The 14,166-nt window shown below is 36.8% G+C and overlaps 1 protein-coding gene across 10 annotated transcripts in view; it reads right to left on the bottom strand.

Annotated features, from left to right (window-relative positions):
- The window catches only part of LOC105216876 (trichohyalin), a 97,793-nt gene that overhangs the window by 59,062 nt on the left and 24,565 nt on the right, over positions 1–14,166 (bottom strand). For all 10 annotated transcript variants that reach the window (XM_011191600.3, XM_054233059.1, XM_054233065.1 and 7 more), the window contains one exon: positions 13,704–13,759. In XM_011191600.3, coding sequence (XP_011189902.1) covers positions 13,704–13,759 — 56 coding nt within the window. The remainder of the gene's footprint in view (positions 1–13,703; positions 13,760–14,166) is intronic.

Below are 14,166 nucleotides of genomic sequence, written 5' to 3'. Positions count from 1 at the left end.
GAGCCCCGCCTTGTCTGCGCTTTGTGGTTTTTTGCTAGTGTTGCATGCCTCAATGTTAACTGAAGTTTATAACAAACTTTAGAACCTTTAATTGCAGTTAACTCGACTCCGTACATGTGTTTATATAAGTGCGTGCGTGTGCGTCTGCGTGTACGTAATTTTATGGACGCTTGTGTTGACTTTGGAGAATGCCATAAGTGCTGATTAAAATCCTACAAATAAAAGCACACATTAACTCTGCTCCCCGCTGTAGCTGCTGCGCCTGCGGTGGAGTGTCACTTGCCAATGAGTTGAATAAGCTCGACACTTTATTAATAACAATTGTGTGTACTCGGCTACTTTGTACTTTGTGCATGAATTCTAATGTCAATGTCTAGTTTACTGCGGCTTTTTTGGGAATTCCAGTTATGAAAAGTTCATAACTTTGTGAATGTCAAATGCACATTGGCTATAGTATCGGAAGAGATAAAATAGTTTTCGATTAGATTTATAGCATTAGAGAAATATTAGAAAACTGTAAATTATATACCAGATGAGATCAACATCTCATTTGCTTGCATTTAATACGTTCCTTTTAATCAACTGGTTCAGTAATCCTTGATTTTCATAGCAATCCACATAATGCCACCATTGCCAGAGGTTTTTAGAAAAAATTATATCGACGAACAATTATCGAATGTACTGACTATAACTCCCTGCGATTGTTTAGATAAAGCCGGTCCACTCAAAAAGCCGGTCTGGGGAACACTTCTAGTAGTCAAGAGGAAGTAACCGAAACAAATCAAAGATAGTTTATTGTACTCAGCGGAGAAGGAAATGAAAGTGGAGAAAAGTGATTCTCATTAAACTTGATTTTTTTATTTTGTGAATATATTTCTAATCGTATACAATGGGTGCTGTCTTTAAAAAATAATCAGCCTTATTGTGAATTTCTCGAACTCGTGGTCAGTGAGCTTAAAGCTAGTCTTGCCATTATCCTACGCGGCCATACAACTTCCGGCTATGTCCACGGATGCTATATACAGTAAAAAATTAAGTTCCAACGTCGATGTGGTCCGAAGCACTTATTTACTTATGAGAGCCGCTCTTTGAACGCTTAACAGTTTTTTTGCAAGTGAAGCCTTTCAAGCGGTTTCCATCACTCAAGGATCCCATGGGACATTATTGATTATTATTATTAATATTGAGCCTGGTTCTCCGCTAAAGATTTTGTGAATTTTTTTGGTTTCTTATGAACATAAATAACATTTGGTGATCCGCCATCTTTGATTCAATTAAATAAAAATTTACTTTTATTTTGCGACAAGGGCATTTTTCAATCCAACATTTTCTATGTCAAATAGTACTATTAATTAGGCAGAAGTACAAAGTTGGAAGAGATGTAAATATAACACATATCGAATATATTGAAATTTCCACCAAGGTAGTAATCTGAAGTACACCAAAGTGTCATGCTTTTTTATATCAAATCATTACTAAATACAAGGATGAACATTGTCTGGGCCCTTCAAAAATTGGACCACTCTCTGAGCTTTTAAATGTTTTTTATGTTTATATTCAATGAAAGCTTCATAGTTTTACACTATCGGTTTATTTAATTAACAGGTTAACAAAAATAAATTCAACAAGTAAGGAAGGGCTAAGTTCGTTACACCCGAACATATTATACTTTCGCAATTTATCTTTTTTAATTTTATTAATATAACCCCGATTTCACCCATTTTTGGCACGGAGAATTATTATTAGAAGAAAAATTCCCTATAAATGTCTTCAATATATCTGAGAGACTTACATATATTTTTGGTAAGAAAGCAGTGAGATTAGAAGCACTGAGATCCTCATGTTCGATATATTGGGCTTTGAAAACCTATAATCCGATTTCGTCGTTTTTTGGACTGTATAAGGTAGTACCTAAAAGAAACTAGTCTAGACCTGGGTTGATATAGCTTTAGTAGTTTACGAGATATGTACAAAAAACTAAGTAGGGGCGGGGTCACGCCTACTTCCCCAAATATGCCCCTTTATCCCACCAAATTTTACTTTCATAGCTTTATTTATGGCTTAGTTATGGCAATTTATGTGTTTTCGGTTTTCGCCATTTTGTGGGCGTGGCATATTTCACCCATCTTCGAAACAACCTTCCAATGGTGCCAAGATACACGTGTACCAAATTTTATCAATGTACCTTAATTTTTACTCAAGTTACAGCTTGCACAGATGGACGGACGGATGGACAGACAGACATCCGGATTTGAGCTCCACTCGTCACCCTGATCACTGTGGTATGTATAACTCTATATCTTTAGTATTGGAAGTTATATACAACCGGGATGTGAACTATATTACTCTCTTTGCAGCATGTTGCGAGAGTATATAACGGCATATGCACATATGCCTTCGGGTATACTATACACATGTGGTTGTAGTCGTGGGCAAGGTCGCACATAGCAGTCTCGTCATTGTAAATATGCCTAATTTTGTACCACTTTGCGATAGACCGCCCCTAACATAAGGCACTTCGCTGCTGGCTGTTAATGCATTCAAACATATGGTTTCTGAATATACACATATGCCAATATATATATACATATATGTGATAGTGTTTGTGTATGAAATGGCAACTGTGCGAATGACGGCGCACTTTATGTGTTGACAAAGTAAAGCAATTTGTTTGCTTTGTGTATGAATTGTAAATTCAATTTATTTTCGGTTTTGTAATCCCACCGGCTGACACACATCCAACCACCACACTGTTGCCCACCAATAGGCGCGCAGCGGCAGCCAACTCAAAGCACCCCGACTGCCTGCAACAAACGTTCGGTCGGTTTGGTGGATTGAAGGTGCGCCGACAATTGCATGTTGGCAAAAAGTTCAAGTTAAATGGAGCTAAATTATTTTTCTTTTCAACTTTGTCACTACTTTTATTTACAGTGCGAACTTAAATCGAAATGGCTGCAACACGAAAAGGCACACACAACCAAGTGCACTGGCTGAGTTTGTTGTTGTGCTTAGTTTATATTGGTGTGTATTTGTGAGGCGAGCAATTGATGTTTGCTATGACGAGGTCTAGGGGGCGTTGGAGCTGGCGGGGTTTAATATGATTTGTGATTTGTTGTTTTGAAACCTGAACTCATTCATTATTAATTTTGACCTACAAAAGACACACACACACATATGAAAGTACATAAATTGTGCCAAACAAACGCTGACAAGCGGTGTGTGCGCCTGTATGTATGCAATGGTGAGTGTGAGTGCATGAATGAACGGAGCCATTTAAATCTAATTAATTGACTGCCTACCTGCATTAGTGTTTTCACTTCTACAACAAACAGCACTCTTCACTGTCATAAATATTTCCAGCAAATGGACTATCCTACCATTATATGTAGGCCTCACTTGTTCATTTTGTATATGTCTAATATTGTATATATTTATGTGTGTGTTGGTATGGGCGCAATTGCTCACGGCAAGGCCTTGTTATTTATGAAATTGTTAATGGGCGTGAAATGATCACACACAACCACATACACACATACAGCGGCGCATTCCAAAGCGGCTAAAAGCGAACTGTGAAACAAGCTATTTACAAAACGTACTTATTGCCGAGCGTTAACAAGTTACCAATGCTCAAGGACCCGACAATTTGCGCCAACACTAATCACATAGCACACAATTGACGTTAATTAAGCGTGTTGGAATTGTTTTCATTTCTGTTTTTGTTTTAGCCCTGTAAATCCTTTCTTGTATTGCTTTTTTGTTTTCGTTCAAGCTTACTGGTTGACTGCGTTTCATTCAATTTGTTTTCGTTTTGCTTACATTATTATTTTGTATAGCGTCAGCGCACTTACCCCCTTCTCTTCATTGGCGAATTTCTTAATCTCCTTTTCCAAATCAACCTGGTTCGTCGAGGGTCAGACGACGGTTAGATATAAATGAAAATTAATTTGTTATGAATATTTTTGCATTATCTAGTTAAGTAAGTTATTCTGACCTTTTCTATTGACTACGTGGAATTGTGGGAAATTTTTTGAGTGCTAAGCAAATGACTTGTTGTTGTAGATTGTGTAATATATAGCAAAGGGACTCATTAAATAATATAATGGTAAGTTGGATTATATCTTTTACGGTTTTTATAATTTATTTAGTGGCATAGAAGGTGGTTTTGGAGGGTTGTAATTTCGATTTCGAATAAAAAATATAAGTATGAAATAAATAATTAATATTTAAATTTTATCAGTTCTTAGTTCATTTTTTTATAACTTTTAGGGCTATGGTTAATATTTTATTGTAACCGACTGACGATATCATGTGTGCCTTTATCCTCCCCGAAACACATATTTTGAAACGCGAAACGAAAATTTCGGAAAAAATTTTCCACGATTAGGATCACAAAAGATATCTTAGCTTAATACGCACTTCTTCATGTTTTTGAAAATTTTTAAGAAATTTATTAAAAGGTGCAAGATCGAAAAATATATTCCTTCGATAGCCTATTTAGACAACTGGATTTTAGTTCACTAGCACGAGTTGAGATGAGATTTTACTTTATTGTACTTTAGATTCTCTAAATTTCAAACTTCATCTATAGAGACGTCAGCTACTCTTGGGCGAAACCAACTTAGTAACCAATGGAAGTAAATATATGGCTCGTGAGAGGAGATTTGAAATGCAATTCGGAAAATTAACTGTTTGTTTTTATCTTTAAAACTATTTTAGAGTAAACACCTGTATAAAGAGGAGAGACCTATTTTCGCATATAGTGCATTAGAATGGGAGCCAGTCTGACCAATGTTGGATGTTGCTATAATAATAAGAATAACAGCTTTGCTTCTTCAAAAGACGAATGCCTGCTAATGTTATATTTCCTCAAGACGAGATAAGTTTTTATTTGACTTGCCTAGTTTTAGACTAGAAACAAAATCTTTCCGAGGCATTTAAAGAAATGAATGAAAACAACCAAGAAGCTTTTAAATTTTACTTTACTTTTTTTTACAATGTTACTTGACACAAAAATTTTAAATTAATTATTTTATATACGGTTTTGATCAATAAAATAATTTGAAATTAAGTAATTTCATTATTTTAACATTAAAAACAAAAATAATCGTAAGAGACAATTAATCGATTAATACCTTGAAATTAGTTGAAATTAATTAATTGGCATCCCTTGCTATAAATATGAACACAACATTGATATCGCTATGTAATCATTACTGATGTTCTTCGGTTCTTCGTTATTTGAAGGTTAAACGAAAACACACAACTTGCGCTTCTGGCAGAAAAATATATTCACATATATTCACAATATCCACAGCCATTGACTTAATTCTAATATATTGATTAAAATATTTTAGTTGATCACAATAATTCTGGGTCTCTTTTCCTAAACAACTGACTCAAATTTATTTTTAATTCTACAAACGAGCATTAAACGTAAACATTACTTAAGCCAAGCAAAATTACGAGTGACATAGTAATAATTAAAACTAAAAATATGTACAAATTAAGTGGTACATAAGATGAGCGTACATGGCGTATGCGCAACCAACCAGGCCAACCACACAAACTACACAATCGCGAATGGGTGTTTGTCAAGGCGTATGAGCGACAAAACGACACATTTGTATTTTCGCAATTTGCTGACTGACAGCGTAAGGCTGCGTATATGCACAACGAAACAGATTGAAAATAGAAAATGTACTACATGTATGTATTTGGCACAAAAAGAACAACTAATGTAATAATAACAACAAATAGCGTGAGAAATGAGAATCGACATCAACATTAACACAAAGCGATGCTCAGTTTGGGCGGACGACGGCAAAAATCACCGAAAATAGTGCCAAAAGCAGCGACAGCACCACACTAAAATGCCAACACCAATAGCAACAATAACAACAAGAGCTTTGCAACAATTTTATATTATTATTGTGCTCGCTTTAATCCCCGCTGCCGCCGCCAAGACCGCGCTCAACCGCGCCACCGTCACTGCCGTTTTCGTGCCATTTAGTTATATCCGTTCACACGCGCGCCACGCCGCATCCCTCACCACGTTGCCCAAGAACAATAGAAAGCGTACGCCAAGCTGTGCGTATAATTCGCGCATTGTGTGCCGCAATGGATTCAAGGACATGTTAAATTGTACATCCACATCGATGGGTGCGTGTGTGTGTGTGTGCTATCAAATTGTGGAGGACGCATTGTGGGTGAAAGTTTGATATGCTTGACTGCGACTGCTCAGTATTCGCTCGAAGTTTGAAGTGAGCAGCGGGGACTAAGGCTGCGTGCGAATGCCAGAGGCAAGGCGGGCTGTGCGGTGCGATACCATACCACGTAAAGTACAAGACTTTTGCGTTATTGTGTTTACTTGTGGATAGTAGAGGCGGGGCGCGTGCGCCTCAATGGCTATTACAGCGTGGTGGCTCGGCTAGCTTGGTGCCAACAAGCCTGGCATGCTCTTGGACACTTTGTTGGCGCACACATTCTACTCGCACATTCCGCAACAGCAGCAAATAAAATATACACACTTTTTCGCATTTGGCACAAATTATAAGTTATACATTTATGGTTATGCGCAATTATTTATGTGCAGAGTAGGCGCTACTCTGCGTTTTGTGGGTCGTTAAGTAGCGCCAAATAGGCTCAGGCAGACGTTGGTCTCGTCTGTGCTCCGTTTCTACAGGCGCAGCATTAGAAATTTTGAACAATGTTTTATGCGCAAATTAAATTAAATATAGACAGAAGAAGTAAAGCACTTACACTTTCTTGTTTCCTTTGCGCCGGAGGTTCAAAGGTGGTGCCATGACTAAGCGTAGTATCGCCTGGGCAGACTTGCTTAATTTTGCTTTGTATTAGAAATGTTCAGCTAGAAATCTAGCGGATGTGCTGGGATGAGAGTGCGTGCAAAGAGCGCTGGGTAATTGGCAACGGAGGCAACAATAAAGTGGCAAATTTGTAAGGCGCTTAATCACGATTACAATCAAACAAAATATGCGTAATTACAATTGCAACTTTGGTTTTCTATGTTTCCTTAGTGTGAAATGGGAACTGGATTTAGTGAAGAGGCGCAAAAGTCGACCAACAAACCAGTGTACTTCAGAGTAAAACAATATTCGGAAATTTTTCATACTTTCGTTGACCCATCGTCATCCACTTCTAATCGAAACCTCTGAGTTTATAATATGGTATCGGATATGTTTGTATTTAGTAAGTAGCGTACAAAATACAGCTTGTGCGAAAAATGAAGCCGCTCAACCTTTCCAAGCAACAACGAGTCAAGTTCTGTTCAGCGGCGATGACGTAAACAAGGAAAATTTTTGCAGTTGGGACGAAGAGCAACCTGAAGAGATTGAAGAGCTGCCATTTCATACAGAAAAAACAACGATTTGATGATGTTTGTGATTAAATCATCGGTCCATATTTCTTCAATAATCGGTCCATATTTCTTCAAAAACGTAATCGTCAATGGCGACAACAACAACCGTTGTTGCGTCATGATAACCACCTATTTGACGCCTGAAATTAAATTTTTCATTGGGTTTCAGCAAGACGGCGAGACTTCCTACACATCGCATCAATCAATGAATTTATTGAGAGAACACTTCGATGAGCAGTTAATTTCTCGTTTTAAGGTCAATTGGACACCAAGATCTGATCTGATATCCCACCGTTAGACTTTTTCCTTTGGGAATATGTAAAGTCTAAATCTATACGGACAACACCGCTTCGGTTTAAGCCTTGGAGCAATAATCGAACGAAATACTCGAACGAGACATCGAAAATTGGAATCAACGGATAAGTGTAACAGACCTGCTTAAAAGCGACTGCAAATAGCATGAAAGTTTAAGCAGATCTCTTGAAAGTGTCTTTAATATTTGTTCCTTTTCAATTGATTAAACCTTTCATCCATATTTAGTATATACAATTAAAATTTGTTTTCAGGAATAATCGTTGCTAAGCGCTTTAATCCCTTAAGGGGCTATACCAGTGTGACATTTTCAAAAAATCATTTTTTTTTTATTTTTTGCTAATTCGATAGTTTATACTTTCAAAAATATCTTGTATCTTGAATAGTTTTTGAATGGCAGCGTTCTAAAGAGCGACCGCTCGCAGGAATAAGCCTTTATAGTCGAAACTTTAAACGCGTATTTCTCGAAACGACATTTTTCAAAATTGCTGACATCATAACTACACGAGAAATTGACCGATCGACTAGAATCGAATTAAAAGTAAATACTCTTGAATATATTTACTATACAATGAATGTTTGAAATTAATTTTAACTAATTTAATTTTAAAAAAAATTATAGGTCATTGTATAGGAAATACTTTCAACTTTAACGACCTTTTTGATTTCTTTTGTTTCAGCTACTCATTCGGCCGGAATCATGTAAGCAGTTGGGGAACTTTTTTTTGGCACCTCCCAAGACATCACATAACTCCATTAATTTTCAATATTTGTGAAAGAAAAAATCTTAAAATATAGCTGAAAATATACCTTATTATGTCCAAAAAACTTCGAAACATTTGATCGAGTGCTTTCTTTAAAAAATCCACGAAAATCGTCTAATTTTTCATGGGTATCTCGGTTGCATTGGCTGCGCGAAAGTCCTTCGACAAACCAAGGCATGAACATATCCCAATACATCATACACACAAATACGTATGTACAAATATGTATGTATATAGTGAATCGCTTGACTGATTTTAGTGCCTCAATTTTTTTTTTAACCGAATTTTATTACTTCACTATTCCCTTTCATTGAGTACACGAAATGCCACTGCGTGTGGAATTATTGGTTCCGTGATGGTTTAGCGACACACAAAACACTTTGATGTGGCGAAAAAGGAAACGGTACGCAGTGCGCGACTTGGCGCCACCTTAGAAAGCCAAAACAACGGTTTTGCATGCGAATTGGATTATTTCACAACTCACAGACTGTACGAGCGCTCGGACAAAGGGTTGAAGTGCAAGTGGAAGAGAGACTGGGAAGCGGGCAACAAAATTAACGGAAAAGTTTATATAGTATGTACATAAAAATGTATGTATGTATGGTAAGATGTGATGTGTCGTCGAGGACATTAAGTACGGCGCGACGCGTGAGTCCACACGCTGCGCCTTAAAAGGAATTTTATTAAGACACACTCTTGGTTATGTGCGAGCATCGTGTCTAACACGCAACAGGAGGGGCAACAAAGCAGATAAAATTGTTACACGCAGCTGGTGAGCCTTAACGAGCAACGCCTTATTGGCAATAATTCTCCAAACTGCATTGTTGCAACGAAGTTTAAGACAACCTATAAAGTAGTCGCCAAAGAAGCTGGTGCCCAGTACTCGCACTTTTCTTACAGTTGTTGTTGCTTGTTCGTAAAATGCAATTACAGGCTACTCGCTTTTACACAATCTCATACCGACATTATAGCCGCGAGGGCAATAAATCCGCCGCTGCATAAAGCTATATTCTATTACCAAGCAATTATTAGTGACCTCATTTTTAGGGGTTTTCATTTTCTTCGGTTGTTTTTGGCTATCATATTTTCCTGCCACACTCGGTGTGCCGCTGCTCTTCACTCAGCAGCAAGTGTGTCCAGCTGACAGTCATCACGAAAAGCAACGGGATATGAGTACGCAATCCCCTTAACTCATGTCAAAGTGCGTCGCTTGCTTAGGCAGAGCGTCCATGAATGGTTATGCACTAACCAACACACACGTCACGTCACATCTCAACTTGTATACTTGAGTAAATTAAATTTACCTACTATTGTGCTGCCACATGATAAATAAAACAATAAAGTGCAATATTTAATGCAATAAGAAATCAATCTATTCCCACTCTGACTTGCTGACAAACTGAGACTTGCTGCGCTTACCTTCGCTCTAATAGCTTCCTAAGGATAGATTTGCAAAGTCAAAAGTGCAGCATGACTTTTGTAATAAAAGAGATTCATTTATAAGGTATGATTGGACGAAAATCCACTTGGTATTACTCCTAAAAACTATAAGATTCGTGCTGAGAATCCGTCCAAAACTTGGAATCCCAAAGAGACACTGAAACTTTTTATATAAAACATATATGATACCCGTTGTTTATAAAAACAAGGAGGCTCTCTCTTACGATTTCAGTTTTATTGTTTTTGTTTTTGAGATAATGTTTTGATGGAGAACAATAAATAAATTGATTGGCATATATAGAGAAAGGATAAATTAGGCATCTCAGGGTCAGCGCACCAAAGCGAATACTTTTTTTGAAATTTGGCTATTGAATCCGGCTGGTATGATGAGGAGTGTCGTCTCGCAGGGAAAACAGACTGCCTACCTACTATGTTGCGATCGACCACAACACATGTGGGATCGGAAAGATACCGAGAGTTGAAGAGGAGTTGAAAAGATGCGGCGACCAGCAGAAGATCTCAAGACCGGAGCATACTCTTGTAGAACTCCCAAAGTTGATCTAGCGATTTAGCCCAGAGTATACTGAATTTGTAGAGGGTCTTTAAGTTCAAAATCAGAAGATGGCGAACCAAATTACCCAATCATTGTCGATGAAAGAGATGTTCCATTGCCCGACCATGAAGAAATTTGCAAAGTAAACGCTTGAAGAACAACAATGCGGTAGTGCAGGTCAAGCATTTCAAATGCGGCGGCAATGAACATAATATTAATTGGCAACGGCGAATACCGCTGACGATGGAACGATATCCTGTATGAGTTATACGACGACATTGACATAGCGAATAAAAAGATAGCGGCTACGCTGGCTGGGTCATATTGTCCGAATGAACGAAAACACTCCAGCGAATGCGCGCTGTTGATTACTCGGCAATAACCGCCTAAGCGGGGTCTATGCCAGTAAGAAAGAAGAATACTCTATTTTATTTATTGCACGTTTCAAAGATGTGACTAACCTAAAATAACTCTTTAGATACTTATTTATATGAAACTTGTTTAATCAACTTTTATTTCGTCAAATTTGGAACTAATTAGAAGTAACATTTTGTAGACATTATTCATATCTCAACCCAACAAGAGCAAGCAACACAGAACTTCTACATATCTGGAATAAATATCGCTTAGACGACACACTCGAGTAACAGTACTCAACATGACTTATCGTTGAAATCAGGTGTACACATTTATGCTTTATATGTGGTCTTTCTGGAATTAACAAAAAATATTAAATATCCTCAAGGAGCTTCTTGTTTCTCTACTAAAACCGTTATAAACCACACAAAGCTCTTCCTTCATCACGGGAAATTTGTTAATACTCCAATTCTAGCAAGAATAAATTAGAAATTTCCATATTCTTCAAATATATTTTAATCCACGTGGAAATGCCGTGCAATAAACCAAGCTGTTATAAATAGAAACACGGATAAAAACCAAACAACAACAACTACTACTGAGGGGGTATATGCATAATAAGTGAGATTATATGGCGAAGGAGATATTAAAAAGCAAAGAAACCGTAAGAATCGAGCGAAAATTTAAACAAAAAGCGTTGAATTTAAAAAGTGAGGGAAAAGTGAAGAAAAAATAATAAAGGACAACTAAAAACTCGGCAAAGAATGCAACAGAGAGTGCGAAACGATGCAATAAGCAACACAGTAATAACAATAACGATAACTGTTACAAAACAGGCTAAAAAGTAATGGGAAGACGGAGGACTGTTGTCTTATGAATATGTATATTTGTTCGTATGTATGTACGCTTATACGAGCCTTTTTGAGCAAAAGTACATATAGAGAATAAGGTTTCGCTGTAGTCACAACTATCAAGGATTCTGGAATCAGGCGCAGGGAATGCAAGAGATGCGCTTCACTCACTTTAAATGCATATGGATGCAACGGTAAAACTACAAACATAGATAAAGATGCTTTGGTTGTTTGCGAAACCGTATTACTTAACTGCTTTGTTGTTTTTGCTTTTCGCCTTTCAGTGATAGCGGACGAGTATGACGCTGAGGATACACGGACAAGGAAATCTATCAAATTGAATTGTGTTGTTATGCAGATGAACACAGAACTTGTGGAACTTGTACAAGGGAAATCTAGTAGTTAGATACTTGAAGAGAAAGTTGATTGAAACAGAGCAAAAACAAAAAAAAAAACGGCAAAAACGCACGAAGTAATCATGTAGCGTCAGCGATAACCAGCGATAACAAAAAGGAAAACGTAATAATTTGAAATGAAAAATATATTGCAAACAAGAGTTTCTGTATGTGTATGTGTGTGTGCGTTAAGAAACTGTTAATAAGGAACGAATATACTAAGAAGAGGTACAACAAACACGAAAAAGCAAATATGTGAGATTGTGTGTGTTATTGTTGTTGTTGTGTGCTTTTATATAGAAAGTGGAACAGTTCACTGCGCATTGCAGCGCCAAAGGTAAACTATAGACCTACTTCTGTGTACGTGTATGGCAGTGTGTGAGTTTATGCAACGGCGAGTACTAGATGACTACTCGGAGCTAGGGATTTTAGAGAAATTAAAATTTTTCTACTATCAATACACACACATGTAGAAAATATTTATTTATTTGTTTGTTGGCTCATTACTTGCTATTGAACAACCTAGCGAAGGGAGGGGGCAGGGGTTCACAAACTATTGCACACATATAACGCTACCAAGTATGTATGTATGTGCGCTAGTGGGTTAAGCGTGTAATACTTTTCGGAAAAATTTCAATTTTTTGTTCTTGTATTTTTCTTTTCGTTAAGCGCTAAATACACTTTTAGATGCAAGTTAAAGCAGCAACAAACACGAAAGTAATACTAAACAAAATGAAGGTTAAAAACTGATAATTATGATAATGTGATGAGTAGATTGCTAAGCAAGTGTTCTAAAAAAAACAACAACAAAATGTGTATTTACTTATGTATGCGCAGAATACTTAATTGTAATGATGTAAATATAAGTTTTTCTTTGCATATTCATACCAACAAAAACAACGTTTCTTTGATGGTAGATGAGCACATGATGATCGCATGAGTAGTGAAGCATGAGTTAAAAATGTATTCACTTCACTTTGGATGCGTTGCAGGAATTGCATAATGAGATTTGTCAACAAATAGCTGTTGTTATACACTAAATAACAGCGCATTTGCATATATGTATATATGTATATATTATATAAGTAAAGAGCATGTAATTAGAAAAATATAGTGAACTGCGTAGCAAATTTCTAAAGTACTAACGAATAAACGAGAAGTTCGAGTTTCATCACACGAACAGAAACAAAGACGAAAAGAAAAACATTTTGTGAATTTGTGTGTGTGTGTTCGTTAATAATTTTAAAGCCAAGTTAAACATTTATTATTATTATTATTACGATTACGATTATTTAGTTCTTCAATTTGTGAATTCAAACACCGCTCAATAAAAAAATGAAAACGTTTAACTAATTCTCGGGAGACACAACTGAAGAACCAATATTTAAAAGGCTAGTTTAAAGGATTTTTTATTGTGATTTCTTTGCATTCAAAAGCTGTTTCACGACGCCTGTTGTGTCTGCTAGCCTTTGGTTCGACATTCATTTTTTTCTCAATGTGTGCTTATTTTAGAATCATTCGAAATTTTCATTAGATCGTATTTAAATCTTTGTTTTGTATTTCTTTTACTAAAAGCATTTGTCGATTTTTTATAACATTTTTATGAATATACGTTTCGCTGATAATTTTGAAGAAAGTAACTTAAACAGCAATTACCTGTTTTTGGGCCATGGCTTGCATTTGCTGGAACATCTGTCGCTCCTCCTCTTTACCTGCAAATCGGTTGAAATGTTCAAAGAGAATAAGAGAGTGTGTGTGTTGTTGTTTTAAGTTGATATAATACCCTAGACTGCTTAGAAATTTTTCGGCCACTCACTTCTCCATCTAACCTATTTCTTATTTTATTCATATCATATTCTGTGCCTTGAGATGTGTAAGGTTGAAAGATGGATCCTTGCGAAAACGGTCACGAGGAAACCCATCAGTGTTTCCATCTTGCCTTTCGCTATGCAACTTTGATTTAGCACCCGACAGGGTTTTAGCCAAACCACTTTTATGTCCATTGGGTAGTGTCCTCTAATGATTCCTATCATTGCGGCAATTGGAAGTTTGTTATGAGCAAGAACTTTTACGATCTACTCTGGTTCAGATGGATCTCTCAGATGTCTTGACAAAACAT

The sequence above is a fragment of the Zeugodacus cucurbitae genome, chromosome 6 (assembly GCF_028554725.1).
Source record: "Zeugodacus cucurbitae isolate PBARC_wt_2022May chromosome 6, idZeuCucr1.2, whole genome shotgun sequence".
Classification (NCBI taxonomy): Eukaryota; Metazoa; Arthropoda; class Insecta; order Diptera; family Tephritidae; genus Zeugodacus; species Zeugodacus cucurbitae.
This window is presented reverse-complemented; position numbering and strand designations above follow the sequence as displayed.